Here is a 15,274-nt window from a genome sequence, read left to right as displayed (position 1 = left end):
AAGCGTCCTTTCTTCCGTGTGAATGTGTGGTCGAACACAGTGGTTGAACGCACTTTGCTCAAATGAAATCCTTGGTGGAGCTGCTTGATGCCCCACAAACCCAGAGAGGACCCGCTGATGGGTGCAGGGTGGGTGGCATGGAACAGGTCCCAGTATATCTTCAGTTAGTAGATTTGGAGGGGACAGAAATTCAGTCAGGTGGCCTCCACTGCACTTGCTCTGTACCTGTGCACCCCGGGACAGGACCCAGCCTGCTGGGAGGTGGGGATGCCCTGCTGTCAACCACAGGGAAAGGGACAGGCTCTCCAACAGGAAGTGAGGGGAGCCCAAGCTGGGCACTCAGGTGGTGAAGAGGAACCAGGGGCCAGGACATTTTCCCAAACCCCCAGGAAGGCAAGGCACAGGAAGTTGGTGAGACTTCTAGCAGTAAATGGCACAGATTGCTGTGTGGCCTTCCCTCAGGGAGCTTAGCAATTCCACCTGCTTCTGGCGAAACTGGGGGGCTGAAGGAAGGGTCTAGGGGAGTGGAGGCTGGCGGGAATGGGCTATTGGGTGGGGGAAAGGATAAAGGGCAGCCTGACAACTTGGGAAAATGAGAGCAGAGCCCCCGCAGCCAGGCTCCCTCTAAGCACTTTGCAAGCATCAACTCCATGACTTATCCCAGCCCAGGAGGTAGGTGTTTCCTGATAGCAAAACAGGGAGGCACAAAAGCCTTCCCCAAACCACAGGGCAGGAAGTGAAGCCGCTGGATGTGAACCCAGGCCACTGGAAAAAGTCACTCCCTGAATACTCAGAGGCTTGGGTGAGTCGGGGCGCTCTTCTCCTGAGAGTGAGCAGAGCCGGGCACAGTGCACCCAAGGAGCAGGGACAGCGGCTCTGCACCTCACAGGCACGTGTCCTGCAGGGGACTGAGCCCTGGGGACCGAGGGGCAGGCTGACACTGTGAGACCCACAGGATTTGGGGTCAAGTTGAAACCAAGGGGAATATTCAAGTGTACATCACATTTATTAAAGATTATAATTTTAATCATTCGAGACATTTTGTAATTAAGATTTCATGTTTGTAGTCTTTCTTATTATGCACTCTCATATAAACGCAGATAGGAATTACTGAGAATTAGTGACATCAAGTGTTTGAAAATGGATACTTTCGGGATGATACAAGACACCTAACTACACTCCATTCCCTTAAGTGATTTAAACATTTCTTCTGAAATCTTTCTATTATTAATATTATTAATGTGCTGGTGATGTCTTCTTGAAAAACTGATAATGCAATCACATCTTAATTAAGTTCTTCTGGAGCACCATGTGCTCACGGGCACTTCCCTGAGGGTAACGAGGGGTCTACATGTCCCAGGGCAGTGGGGGGCTGGGGCACAGCCAGGTTCAAGGCAAAGAGGTGTGACAGGCTGTGCTCCCAGCACAGGAACCGGCAGCCACAGAGACCGAGAAACATGACAGGGGCCCGTGAGACAAAAGGTCACAGGCCACGCAGCTCGGCGGAATAGCACCGCGGCTGCGTGGCGTTGGCCATCCCGCATCCAGAGTCTTCCAGAGACCCCGGCTCCAAGTGGTCAGCATCACGTTCTGTGTCTTGTAACAGAAGCCAGTGTCCAGGTGGCATAGGCCCTGTCTGGTTGGGAGAGGGGAGGAACCAAAGCAAACACCCCCTGGCGGGCAGCCCCATTTCTATTTTGAGAGGGAGGGGTGAGCTCATTCCAGGGAGCCCCAGGAGGCCCTGAGAGGTCGGTGCTGCTCGCTGCCCTTCCCTGGGACATCAGGGGAAGAGTCAGAGGTGTCTCCTGACAAGGCAAGGCCCCTCAGCAAGAGGTGGGTGGCTCGGCTTGGTGGCTGGGTGCTTAGTCTTCTGCTTCCTCCACTGGGACCTTGGGGGCCACACTCACCACACCCAGGGCAGGAGGAAGAGCTGTCTGCTCGGCATATCCACAGCAGTGTGGGGATACAGGAGTGCATAGCTCCATTTCACTGATGCCAAACTGAGGCCAGGGGAACCTAAGGAATCCATCGCAGGGCACACAGGGCTACGAAAGCAGTGGAAAGATCTGACTCGAGCTGCTGGCTGCTGGAGCCCATGACCTCTGTCTACCTGACCCACCCTCATGCCCTTAAAGTGAGGGAGACTCCTTGTTCCTCGTTCTCTTTCCTGGGCCAGGGCATCGGGAGCACGCATGGTCTTCCTCTCTCCACACAGCCCGCTGCTTCCTGTGACCTGCCATTCTGCTGATCTGAGCTCAGGCCAATACAGCACGAAGTTCCAGAAGCGGGGATGGGGGCCACCTTGTGAGAACTGGCCCCCAGCTCCTGACAGAGACCTTCCTGTTGGGCGCATGGGCTATCTGGGTGAAACCCACGGCTGTCCTCAATGGAAGGGTGAGAATCACACACTCACACCGAGGAGAAGAGGACAGAGTGGCAACTTCCCTTTCACCAGGGGAGGGTTTACAGGCGACGGGAAGCCCTGCCCATGCCTGCAGGATCCTCACTGTTGACTCGGAGGGGCTCCATAGTCCTCTTCCCATCCTTGTCCAGGACTCTGGGGTCCTGGACCCGTGGCCATTCTGATGGGGCCACTCAATCTCACACACCTGAGTGTCAGTCAAGCACTACCGAGGAGCCTTGCTGCAATTTCTGGCTCTAGACTTGGGCTCTGCTCCCTGAGTGCTGCAGCGAGCTCTCTGGACCCAGCTCTGCCTGTCGTGAGGCTCTAAGTCCTCTGTTGTTAGGATGGAGTGGTATATGAACCCCCAGCCCTGTCACCCAGTGCCTCATCACTCAGGTAAAGATGCTGATGTCTCATTGCCTTAAAGAATATCTGTCTAAAAGCAACCCAAATCCTCTGGATAAAACAAAATCTGTGTTTACAAAGAGAAGGCTATGCCTCACGAGCCTCATTTCCGCTAAGTAGGAACTTCCCACAACGCCCTGCGACCATAGGCTCCGCATGTCTGCAACCAAGGGACCCAATCCTCCACAGCCCACCCTAGCCTGCCCACACCTCGTGGTGGATAGAGCCTCTCTGCAGGATGCCCCCGTTCTGGCCCCTGCCCTTCCGGCCACCCTCAAGCCCTGGCCATGGCCACTCTGATCTTTCTTAAAAGCTGCTGCCCACTCAAACCATCACCACTGGCAAAAGTCCAAGGGCGCCTGTTGGAGTGTGAATACCCTTCTTCTTCTGGTCTGTGACAGGGCCACACACACCCCGAGGTCTCCTGAGATGTCCTTGCAGGACACAATGAGTTTCTTTCTTGAACAGACTTCCTCCCACTCTGGGATGCCCTCCCAGGCCCCGCCCAGAGTCAGCCCCAAGGGCCATAGGCCAGCTGGCCTGCTCCCACAAGGTCTCATGTGAATCAGCAAGAGCTGCTGTGTCCCTGAGCCCAGCAGGGGATGCTCTGGGCTATGACAAAGTGGAGCACACCACCCAGAGGAGGGTAGCTTGGGTGTTGTTTATAAATGAGTGTGAGTTTTAAGCCGTAGGTGTACACACATGAGGCTCATTGCTCTGGGTATGAATCATAAAGCAATACTTAAGGACATTATTTTAAAAAATGATGCTCTAATACAAAAAGCCAATACTTAAGCACAAGCAGGGATTCCCTCTGACTCAGCCTGTAGGGAAAGTGGGAGGGTCGGTTGAGAGCCCCGCCCCCTGTGGGGCATGTGGGAGGGGCCGGCCGAGAGCCCCACCCCTCAGTCCCTGGGCCTGGGAGACCTGAACCTGTTTTTTGGAGCAGGAAGGAGCACTGACCTGTTTTTCGGAGCGGGAAGTCATCTTTGCTGTCGTACATTCCCAGGACCGGGTGGTTGTAGGAGGCCGACACCCCACTCTGGGGTGGGGAGCTCTGGTCAAGCGAACTGTGCTGTGTTTTCCTGGAGAGAAGAGGCAAAGGCAGACGGATGAGTCAACAAGGGGCGGAAGCCCGCCAGACACACCGGCCCCGGATCAGCTCTGGCTGACCAAGGCGACGGGCTCCTGTCTGCCCCAAGGCTGAAATGAGACAGAAACCAATAATGAACATGTGACCCAAGGCTGAGCAGCACCTCCACAGCTGAACCCTGTGCCCAGCGGAACAGGGCCTGGTGCGAAGCCGGCCGGCATCCTGTTCCTCTTGGGCGGCTCCTTGCAGGGCTGCTCCCAGGCCACCAGGCCACAGCCAGCCACGGAAAGGCCTGTCCTCAGGGGTCCATGGCAGCCAAATGTGGACAGGACCTGCACGGTTGCAGGCAGCTGAGATCTGGTGGGGTGTATTTGGATCAAGCAATGGTCAAGTCTTGAAGGATCCCCAAGGGACCCTTCCTTCGGCAGAAAATACCCAGTGTTCATCTGCACTTTCAGAGGAACAAAATCCACCCCGTCACCCCACTTCCTAGGGGATGGCGGGTATCAGGAGCCAACACCCTGTGCCGGGAAGTGGGTCTGTGATGTTTACTGCCTCCAGTGACCAGCCAGGCACACTCAGCATCCTGAAAATGGTGAGGCAGGCTCTGGCTCCAGCAAGAGGCTCAAGTGGGCGGGAGGGGAGTGGGGCTTGGGAATGGGGTGCCGCCAGCCCTCGGGAAGACCATCGGCATGTCCTGGAAGCTCCCACCCTCGGTATAATGAATTCTGTCGAGTCTTTAAACTGTGTAATCTGCTTAATGGCTTGAAGCAAATTTGCCAACTTACTTATTTGGAATTTGTTCGACTGTTTATTTGAATACACGTACTCCACATCCACGCACCTGTGTTATTTGAATTAAGAATAGGAGCTCTTAAATGCTTACAGGTGGATCATTTAAATATGGGACAGCAAACTTGTGCAGACTGTGGGCTGATCACAGAGACCGGTCCATTGAGCACAGCCTGGACATCTGGGCTGTGGGGCCCAGCCAGGCTGTGTAGTGGGCAAGAGCTCATGCTCCTGGGGACAGGTGCATGCACACGACTGTACCCGCGACACAGGGTCACCTCCTTAGGCAAGAAGCCCTCCTTTTCACTTGTGCTTCCGCTGAGACAACCCTGGTCTCACGTCAGGGGGACACTGTCTGACAATCTTATTAAAGGTCTGAGGGTGGTTGCCCCAGGTGGCTCAGTTGTTATGCATTTGCCTTCGGCTCTGGGACCGAGTTCTGCATCAGGCTCCCTGCTCAGTGAGGAGTCTGCTTCTCCCTCTCCCTGCTGCTCTATTTGTGCTCTCTCTCACTTTCTCTCTTTCTGTGTCAAATAAATAAATAAATAAAATCTTAAAAAAGAAAAAAAAAAGTCTGAGGGCAACACTATCTCTACCAAATCACGTCTTCTGAGGTGTCCTTCAGGGAATGTGGCCTTAGCCGGTTTCAAACTTCTTAGTGCTAAGTCACAATGTGGGAAGGAATTCGCTTTCTCTTTCATGAGACGCATGGAAAGACCCATGTGTGCATTTTGTGACCCGAAAGTGTGAATAATAATTATTGGTAGAATAGTATTATAAATAATAACTACTGTTATTAGACTTCAATTATACACTGTTTATAAAGAAGCCACAAGTTGGAAAAGCTGTATTTGTTCAAGATCTAATAGATCTTCTCTTCTGGTTTGCTCTCTGGAGATGATGACAGGGTGAAACCCTCCCTTTCTCATAGGGCCCTTAGAACCACAGTGCAAGGCCATGACCTGGGCTCAGCACACAGCAGTCCGGCATCATCCCAGGACATGGGGCTGAACCAGCACGCAGGAGGCCAGGGCTATCACCACAGAGCCCCCAGCCTTTTTTAAGCGAGTGACTCACATCCCCACCATGCAACTGCCTGGTACCCTTCTGACTCCCGGACGAGAGCTCGTCCCCAGGTGCCCACCACAGAGCTAAGTGGGTTGCTCCAGGAAAACCCGCTGTCACCCCCTCCCCTCGCCGCCACCCGCCCCAGGGACCGTGTACGTGTGTCCCAGGGAACAAGGACCTGGAGGGTGAGCAAAAGTGAAGTCCTGACCCTGGACTGCATGCATATCCCCCCAGTGACACGCTCTCCATCTCGCACACACCTGCATTATCGTACCCCACCCTCATACCTCACACATACCCCACCCTGCACACTGACACACTCTCACACACATCCTCCCCCACCACTGACACACTCTCAATAGTCACACGTACCCCACCCCGCATACTGACATGCTCACACACTCACACGCACACTGACGTGCTCTCACAGACACTCTTCCCCACACACTGACATGCTCACAGTCACATGTACCCCACCCCACACACCTACACGCTCACACACTCCCTACCTGTACATTGACACACTCTCACACATTCAGTGCACTCCACTCCATGCACAGACCCTCACACACTCCCATGTGCACACCTGCTACCCCCATCCCCTCACACAGGGGAGCAGAGCCTGAGGGTGGCCCCTTCCATGAGCCTCAGCCCTGCCCATAGGCCCAGCCCCAGCTCCCGGCCCCAAGTCATGGCCCCGGTCACAGCCCTTGGTCACAGCCTGGCAGGAGGTGCTTGGTGGCAGTGTCTGGGCCGCTGGTGGATGACCTGTGGTCTTCAAGGAGGTGCAGACGGAAGCACAGAGAGGAGCGCCCTCTCCTCGGCTCTCTGGGCCCTCCTCAGGCTGCGCCATGGCATCCAGCTGCCTCAGCCCTCCACAGCCGGTCTTTCCCGCCAAGTCAGACTTATACAAGTGACCTCAACACAACCTGCCCTCGCCTAACCAGCACTGCCCAGCGCAAGGACGATGTGAGTTACCCAAGCAATTCAAATGGCACAGCAGCCCCGCTGAAATGAGTAAATATGGCTGAATTGACTTTATGACACTCTTTAACCCAGTATATGCCAGTTACAATCATTTCAACGTGCAATCAGCCTAAAATGGTCGGTGAACAGGTCACATTGTCTCCATCATGCTGAGGCGCTGCAGTCTGCCCTGTCTGGCACCCTCACAACAAATCTCCATTAGAACAGCCTCATCTCTAGGCCCAGGGACACGTGGGGGGCCACCACCACTGTGGACACAGAGCAGCGTTGTCTCCACCGACAGGACCCCATGCCATCCGCAGCCGAGCTTGGGTCCCCTAGCCCAGTCGCCAGCTGGCTCTGTTGCTAGATTCATTATGCTGACTCCAGATCGTCATTTACCCGCATCCCCGAACAGGGGTCCATGTCGCTTCTCTGCCTGAGCATCCCATCTCTAGGGCCTGCCGCCTCCTGTGCTCTCCCTCTGGTGCGTGTTTGGGCTGCTTCCGTTCTTTGGCAGCAACAAACGATGCATCCGGGACCCCAAGAACACGTGTGTGTGTGGACAGAAGTTCTACCTCTGGGGCAGACCCTGGCAGGACAGGGTCTTGAGGGGAGAGGGGCACGTTCACCTTTATGAGAAACTGCTGGACTATTTGCCACCACTGCACCACTAGCTGCACCACTCCACTCCCCCTGGCTGCACGCCACAGTCCACCGGCCCCACATCTTCACCGCTTGGCCAGCTAAACTCCAGGCACCCCACTGGGTGCGAGGGGTGATACCCAATGGCTGAGATTTGCATTTCCCTGACAGCTAACCATCTTTTCATGGACTGGCTGGCTATGTATAGGTCTTATTTTCTGAGGTATTAATTCAAATCTTTTGCTTGTATTTTTTTCAGTAGATCACTTATCTTTTTATTATTGAGTGGCAGGAACTCTTTATATATTTTGGATATAAACCCTGTGAGAAGGGATAGGAATTGTGAATATTTTTCCAGTCCACGGTTTGCCTTTTTATTTTCTTCGTGGTGCCTTTGAAAGAGCAGTTTTTAATTGTCATAAAGTCCATTGCTGGAGTTTTTGGCTTATGCTCGATGACAGCAGTGTCCTAAGAACTCTGTCCACCTCTGCCCCAGGCTGTGAAAACTTCTCCTATCTTTTCTTCTAGGAGTTTCAGCTTTTGTGTTTGGGTTTACATTTGGGCTAATAATCATTGCGGGTGAAGTGAAGCCAAGGTCAAAGTTCAGTTTTTCCTCCACAAAGACCCAGTTTTCTGACCGTGTTTCTGCCTTCACACAGCAAGTGAATGCGACAGTCACTCCGTGATGTTGGGTTTAGAGTGACAGCACAAGACCGCTGCCAAATTCAGTGCAAACAAACCTGTCCTCTGGCTGACTTCCCCACTCCAGCCCATGTGCCCCAAATCCCTCTAAGGGAGCTGAATCCAGGGCAGGCAGGCTGCGTCCGGTCAGGCCTGAGGAGCTCTGCTCCCCAGGCAGCAGCTGCCTCAGTCCCCACTGGGACCCCACAACCCAGGATGGAAAGCTACCTGCCTTCCCTCTCTCCCCCATCCCTGCCCAGGAGCTCCTCCCCAGAAGCCCCTCCCTCCATTCCAGACTCTCTCCACAGTGCTCCCTTTCTGCTGGGACCCACCCTCCCCCATAGCCTCTAGGACTGGAGGTGACACACTCTCCTGTCACATGTGACCCATCACCACAGCCTCTGTTCCGGCCAGTGGTCTCCCGTCCCAGCCTCCTGCCCGCTCACAGGGAGCCTAGCACCAACCTCTACCATCCGACATGGTCAGCCCACAACTTCTGCAGGCTTCCGGTCCCCTGGGCCCTTGCCAGCCTTACATCCCCAGTAGTGTCCCTGACTGACCCTCTCAGCCCACAAGTCACTGCTACTAATGCTCCATCCCAGCAGGTCCTAGGACGCCTCTGCCCTCTTGGTCCCTTCACTGGCCTGTCCTCTCAGATCCCCCCAGTGCCTCCCAGTCTGAGTCCCCGAAGCCCACTCCTCTTCCTGCTGTCTTCAGTGTGAACCCCACGGATACCATCTCACAGGCTACCCAAACTGCTTTCTTGGGGGTGTTGCCCAGTGGCCCCACCCCCAGGGGACAGTGCAGCTTCCCCACTGCAGCCCCGGTTGTCTGGGGGCCCAGACGTGGGGCTACCAGGTGCTGCTACTGGCGTTTCCAAAGAATCCTGCATGCGGTGGATGTGGGCCCACAGCCTTGCTTGTGGCTTTCCACGGCCGCCACTGCCTCTGCTCTGCAGTGGGAGTCGTGTCACTGGCTGACCTGCGTGCACGCCCACACATGTGCAGACAGGCGTGAGCACAGCCTTCCGGACCTGGCGGCATGTTGTGGCAGCACATGGCACGAGGGCCGCTTTCTCTGCCTTGGAATAATATTCCTTTCTGGTTGTACTGATGACGACGTAGTCTGCCAGGATATGTGGGACCATCCCAGGGGGACATGGTGGTGTTTGATTTAGTCAAATAGTTGCCCCTTTAAGAGCTTGAAGATAGATGTGTTTTTCCCCAATACAATGAATGATAACCATATTTTGACTTATGAAAACTACCCTATGGGTTTTCTGTAAGAAATGAAAATTACCCTCAAAGACAGCGGAAAACTGTATTTCTAAGCAAAGCCTACAAAGCACCCTTGATCATGGTTTAAAGCCATGTACAACTGCCCCTCTGTGCCCCACGTGGCCTGGACCATGGCCAGCCCCTTGCAGCGAGTTTGTGCTCCGAGGACATCCCTATGCACGTGGGCATCACTTCTGACCTTTCTGCAACGCCACACCAGCTTTCTTTAACTATCAGCAGGAGCAAGGTTCCCTGGTGGCCTCTGTCCGTTATGCCTGTCTTGGGAGAGGGTTCCTAGCACAGAAATAAAATACGCCACAGCAGCTGTGGGCTTACCCAGCAGTCAATAAAACACCAGGTTGAAATTCAGTAGGTGCATTCGTACAATTTAGAACCAGAGATCCAGTTTAAGTGGCTCCTTTTGCAGCCAAAATATATGATGAGGAGAGTCAGGGCCAGGCACCAGCCCTGCACGCGTCAGTCCGTTCACTGACAGATGGGCCCCTCTCTGTCTGGAAGACTGACTCTGCGTAAGACCCACCGGACTGCTCATTACCCTGTGTTCGTGGCTGTGCGCACAGCCTTCCTGTCCACACCTGCCCCCCTGGCTCGCTGGGTGAAAAACCGGGTGCTGCTCGGGCCACCGAGAGGAGGCTCAGAGCCTGCGCACGCCCCCACTTACCCGTACCAGTAGCGGGGGTCGCTGGAGATGCAGTGGTTCAGGTTCCGGTGGGCCAGAGCCTTCTTCTTATTGAGGACAAACTCCTGCAGCTTCATCTTCACCTCTGTGCTGGCCACCGCACCTGGCGCAGAAGGAAGCACAGACAGGTGACCTACTGGAGCCTCGGCCCGGGGAGTGGAGGGTGGCCGCGGGGCTCCTTGCCTGACAGGGAGCGAAGGTGTGCAGACGGGCCCAGGGTTCTAATTCAGGATGTTGCTGATGCCGTGACGGCTTCTCAAAGGAAGGAAAAAGATGGGAGAAGTTTTAATAAGAGGCCTTCTTCCCATGAAGATTTTACATAATTGCATCCCATCTAAAATGCAGAAGTCATCAGCATGAAGACTTACTATTACCTAACACAAAACCACCAAGGGAAGTTTGATACTGTTACATAAAAGACCATTCTGAATTTGGTGCTGGCAGCGTGGTGGCTTCCTTCTCACTGGAGCAAAAACAGCAGACGCTCAGAGCGCTTCTGTGCACACCCCCCAGTGCCAGTGAGAGGGACGGAGTGTGATGCTTGTGTACAAGGAAACCGAGCCGGCTTCGTTTCCATGCGTGTCAGAGGGAAGTTTCTGTTCCTTCCAGCTCATCGACTACTTACTTCGAGCACGTTCACCAGGCTTTACTAAAAAGTCAGAATCATGTGCTCTGTGGTTTTCTTGCGTGCTGGTTACTCACCCAAAGAGAAAACAGGCAACTTTGAGAAACAGACCCACAAAGCAAAGTCCAGACCCACCGCTCTATAGTAAGACCCGTGCGCGTCTGATCCACGCTCCTCGGGGCCGGGCTCAGACTCCACGGCACGCCTGCACCCACCCCTTCCTGTGAGCAGCAGAGTTCCTGTTGTGCGGAACCAACCAGGATTCTTCATGGTGGAAAGATACTTCAGAAGGTGAGCAAAGCACAGTTTACATTTTACAAACCCGTTTCTGACTGGAAGGCATTTTTAGATCGTCCTTGCTATTGCCGTCGTTCGAAACTGTACTGCCGTGAACATGAGCAGACGTCATCATATTGAGGATTTGCTTAGGAAGGATCAACAAAATCAACATATTTAACAAAAGGAACCTTATAGCCCTCGAAGCATCTTCTTCTTCTTTTTTTTAAAAGATTTTATTTATTTATTTGACAGAGGCAGAGAGATCACAAGTAGGCAGAGAGAGGAGAGAAAGCTGACTCCTCGCTGAGCAGAGAGCCCAATGCAGGGCTCGATCCCAGGACCCTAGGATCATGACCCGAGCTGAAGGCAGAGGCTTAACCCACTGAGCCACCCAGGCGCCCCTCGAAGCATCTTCTAATTGCTTTCCCAAGTGCCTTCATACATAAACAATCATGTGCCACGAGCGGGCAGGCTCCCTGCATCTTCATGAGTACTCGGGATCACCCTATGTCTCTGTCTATCAGTACTTGGGATCACCACGTGACCCCGGGTCTCTATCAGTACTCAGGATCACCCCACACCTCTGTCCATCCGTACTCGGGATCACCACGTGACCCTGCATCTCTATCAGTACTCAGGATCACCACGTGTCTCTGTCCACCAGTACTCGGGATCACGACGTGACTGCATGTCTCCATCAGTATTCGGGATCACCACCTGACCCCACACCTCCATCTGTCAGTCCTCAGGATTACCACATGACTTCGTCTTCATTAGTACTGGCGACTGTCACTTGCTGCAAATGGGAAGGGCAGCCGGTATTTCACTGTGGTTCCTGATAACTCCCCGGGCAAGTAGTTATCTTTCGCTCTTGTGATGTATCTTTATGTCCTTGGAGTATTTTTTCTTGCAGAGTATTCTCATGGTACGTTTGGGGGTGGCACGGTGGGTCTGTGTGTTTACCTTTTAAATGTTCACCCATTTGAGCTGTAGGTTTTACAGCAATAAATCTATTGTGAGCCTCCTACACTAGGCCTCGCACATTTAAAGCTCCCATGAGCACTGTGAGCAGGTATCATCAGCCCCATGTGGTCCGGGGAGCCTCCCAGGCAGCAACCAGCGGCAGGGTCTAACCAAAGCAGCTGGCTCCCTGGACCCAGCTCTCCCTTCTCCTCCATATTTGTGTGCAAGCCTCTGCCCTGGTCTCTTGTTTCCTTTTAAAACTTGGATGATTTTCTAATTTTGTGAGATAGCATGTGTGTGTGTGTAAACATATGTGTATATGTGCAAATACATACATACATACATGTGCTTGTCTGTATATATATATATACATATGTATGAGTACACACACACACACACACACCCCTGCCCCTGGTTCCTGGCACCAGGCTCCTAAAAACCCTTGCAAACTCCTGATCTAATGTGGTGGCTGGACTCTTGGGAGGCTTCTGGAAGGGGCTGGTCACCAGAAGAGTGAGCCATCATTAGAAGCTTAGACTTTTCAGCACCATCGGAGAGGGGTGAGGGGCTGGCAATGGACTTAACAGTTGGTCATGAGGAAGCCCACAGGATGGGGTTCAGAGAGCTTTCCATGTGCCAAGAACGCGACACATACCAACAGCACGGGGACAGAGACTCCAGCACTTGGGACCTGCCCAGACCTCACCCGCATGTACCACACCATTTGGCTGCCCACCTGCATCCTTGGGCACACCCTTCAGTGAACCAGTAAACCTACGTCAGAACTCCCCTGAGTTCTGTGAGCTGTTCTGACACAATTCAACGAGCCCAAGGAGGGGGCCATGGACACATCTGACCTGCAGCCTGGACTTCCAGCTGGACTTCCAGACTCGTGGGTCTGATCCTCCAGGTAGACAGTATCAGAACTGGCTATACAGCAGGACAGTCGGTGGTGGTCAAGCTCGGCAGGAGACCCCCACGTGGGCGGCCACCAGCACTGTCAGAAGGGAGGCTTTCCAGGTGTAAAAATAAAGGACAAACACAGGAGGTAAGGACCAGGTTTCCCCCAAGAAAGGAAGGAAATACTGGGATTTGTCCTCGTTTTAATATTCAAATGCTCATTTGTATGTAGTCTGCTCAGGTTTTCTCATTGCAATTTTTTCCATTTTCTGGAAGTGCTAAAATTGATCTTCCCTTTGCTGGTTTGGTAAATAATCAGTTTTATTTTATGCTTGGTTTTCCAGTGCTGGGTTTTCACTCACTGAGCTGCTTGCTGTTGCTAGATTTTCATGTTTCTTTCTGATACACATGAAATGGGTTTTGGTGTGAGACTCTACAAGTATTTTGACAAACTGCTCATAAATTGTTAATATCATTAGAGAAACTGTCTTTGCTCCCACTGTTTTCATACCCCCAGTACACGCTCTCATTCACAGACTTTTTGTCTAGCTGTAGGTGTGTCTGCGTTCTCGGAGGCAGTGTGCCCCTACAGTTCCATCACAGAGAGCCTTCTGTGGGTAGAGGGTGCTGGTCAGAAAGTATGAATCCCTGGGGACCAGGTCCTCCATAGCTGCGGTAGGGCTTGATTTTAGCTCATCCAAGGGAAACACAAAGAAAGTTCATTACACTGATTCCAAAGCACCTTCAGAAGCTCCCATCACGACATACCGGCTTTTGTCTGGGGCCTTCCCAGGGTCCGAGGAAATGACCCCATTGGCGCCCAAGAAGAGCAGCTCACCAGAGCTCTGTGCACACCATGTGCTGGCCACTGGGCAGAGGGCACGTGGGAGGACGGACACGGCCAGGCCAAGCTATGGGTGACTGAAGGCACAAAGTCACCTCTGATTCTGAGCATCGCGGCTCAGTACCCTCCAAAGATAGCCAGAGTCAGGCTGAACATTGATTCAGAACACACATAGCCTATTTCCAGCCTACAAGTGGGCTTGTCAGAAAATCGCACGAACACAGGTATCTGCGTATAACGTGCCCAGACATGCAGTCACCTGGAATACCCCTAACCAAGCACCAGCACCAAGGACAGCTGAGGATATATGCCAAGGGTTACCCGTGTCAGGATACAGCGTGCCTTGCAACCAGGAGCAAGAGGTGATGCAGGGCGCGGTGGGAGGCACGGAAGGGCAGAGGGCACAGAGGGCCGTCTATGCAGGGGAAATGCAAATCCACTGGTAATTCTTAAGTGGACCCAGCTGACAAAAGAAACCATAGTGGAATGAGGAGCTCCGGGTTTCCTTCCACCTCCCGGTGCTGCTGGCCTCACGGAGAAGTGATCAGACTGCCTGATGATGAGGAGGGGGTGCACGAGGGGGAAGACCCAGATGAAGGAAGAAAAGATGGCCTCTGGTCCTTCACAACTGTGGGTGCAGGAGACTGGACAACACAAAGCTGGGCAAGCAGCAGAGTGTCTCGGTAGGTGGAGGAAGGTTGTTCCTGAGAGTTTCCCAGCAAACCAAACCTGGGAAAACACCTGTCAACATGGATCCACTTTTCCTCCATGGGAGCGATGCTTGTGAGGCCTCCACGAGCACTCCAGGGACAGGCTGATCCCAACGACATGTTTCAGGAGCCTCTGACCCTCCCTGTTTCAGCTGTATCCCTGGCTGGCATCACGGGCTCCAGAACTCAAGGAAGCACAAAGAACAAATCCTCCATCCCAGCTAAATCCCAGGAACGGGCAAGCACAACACAACGTGGCAAGGAGTAGCTGCCTCCCCTGGAGGAGACACTGGCCCCCATCAGCCCTTGTCCCCTGAGCTGTCTGTCACCTGTGTCCTCACAGGAGGACATACGACTGACCTGTGGTCCCTCCACCCGCACAGCGTGGGAGAAGGCACCTTACAGACTCTCTTGGTTCCCATCAAGCCAAGCCCACCTTCCTGAACACAGGAAGGTTCCTTCAGGCACAAACAGACAACAGGAACACCACGGAACCTCCCTGACGTGTCCAGCCAAGGCCACATTACAAGAGGGGGCAGATGGTGACTGGTCACAAGGGCGGCCCCCTGGGGAACTCCCTGGACCCTCCTCCCAGGGGCAGCGGGCACCACCAGGGTACAGGTCCTCACACTTAAACATGGCTGTGGCCACGGCCAACGCCAATAACACCACGCACCACAGAGGGACCGTCTGTCTTTCGTGCTTCACAGGAGAGCATATTCAAGGAACAGCCAGCATCCTTCTAGCTGTTTACTCATCTCAGCAGATTCTGCTGCTTTCTGCTTTCTCATTGTCTATTCTCTTCGTGGATATGGAAATCTTGGCGCTCTTATTAGAGAAATCTCAATTCTAACCCGATGCGCCTCACAGAGCAGTTCTTCTGACACTTAGGAAATACTGAGTTAAAAAACAACTGTTTCTC

The 15,274-nt window shown here is 53.5% G+C and overlaps 1 protein-coding gene across 9 annotated transcripts in view; it reads right to left on the bottom strand.

Moving 5' to 3' along the window:
* HDAC4 (histone deacetylase 4) overlaps positions 1-15,274 on the bottom strand; it is a 287,530-nt gene that overhangs the window by 76,842 nt on the left and 195,414 nt on the right. For 8 of the 9 annotated variants that reach the window (XM_045066714.1, XM_004743737.3, XM_045066715.1 and 5 more), the window contains 2 exons: positions 10,014-10,134; positions 3,773-3,894 (listed from right to left, as the gene is read on the bottom strand). In XM_045066714.1, coding sequence (XP_044922649.1) covers positions 3,773-3,894; positions 10,014-10,134 — 243 coding nt within the window. The remainder of the gene's footprint in view (positions 1-3,772; positions 3,895-10,013; positions 10,135-15,274) is intronic. The other variant, XM_004743732.3, reaches the window with a different exon arrangement.

The sequence above is a fragment of the Mustela putorius genome, unplaced genomic scaffold, assembly GCF_011764305.1.
Source record: "Mustela putorius furo isolate JIRA1106 unplaced genomic scaffold, ASM1176430v1.1 tig00003869_pilon_pilon_pilon, whole genome shotgun sequence".
Lineage (NCBI taxonomy): Eukaryota > Metazoa > Chordata > Mammalia > Carnivora > Mustelidae > Mustela > Mustela putorius.
The sequence above is the reverse complement of the archived record's forward strand: the minus strand, read 5'-3'. Positions and strand labels throughout refer to the sequence as shown.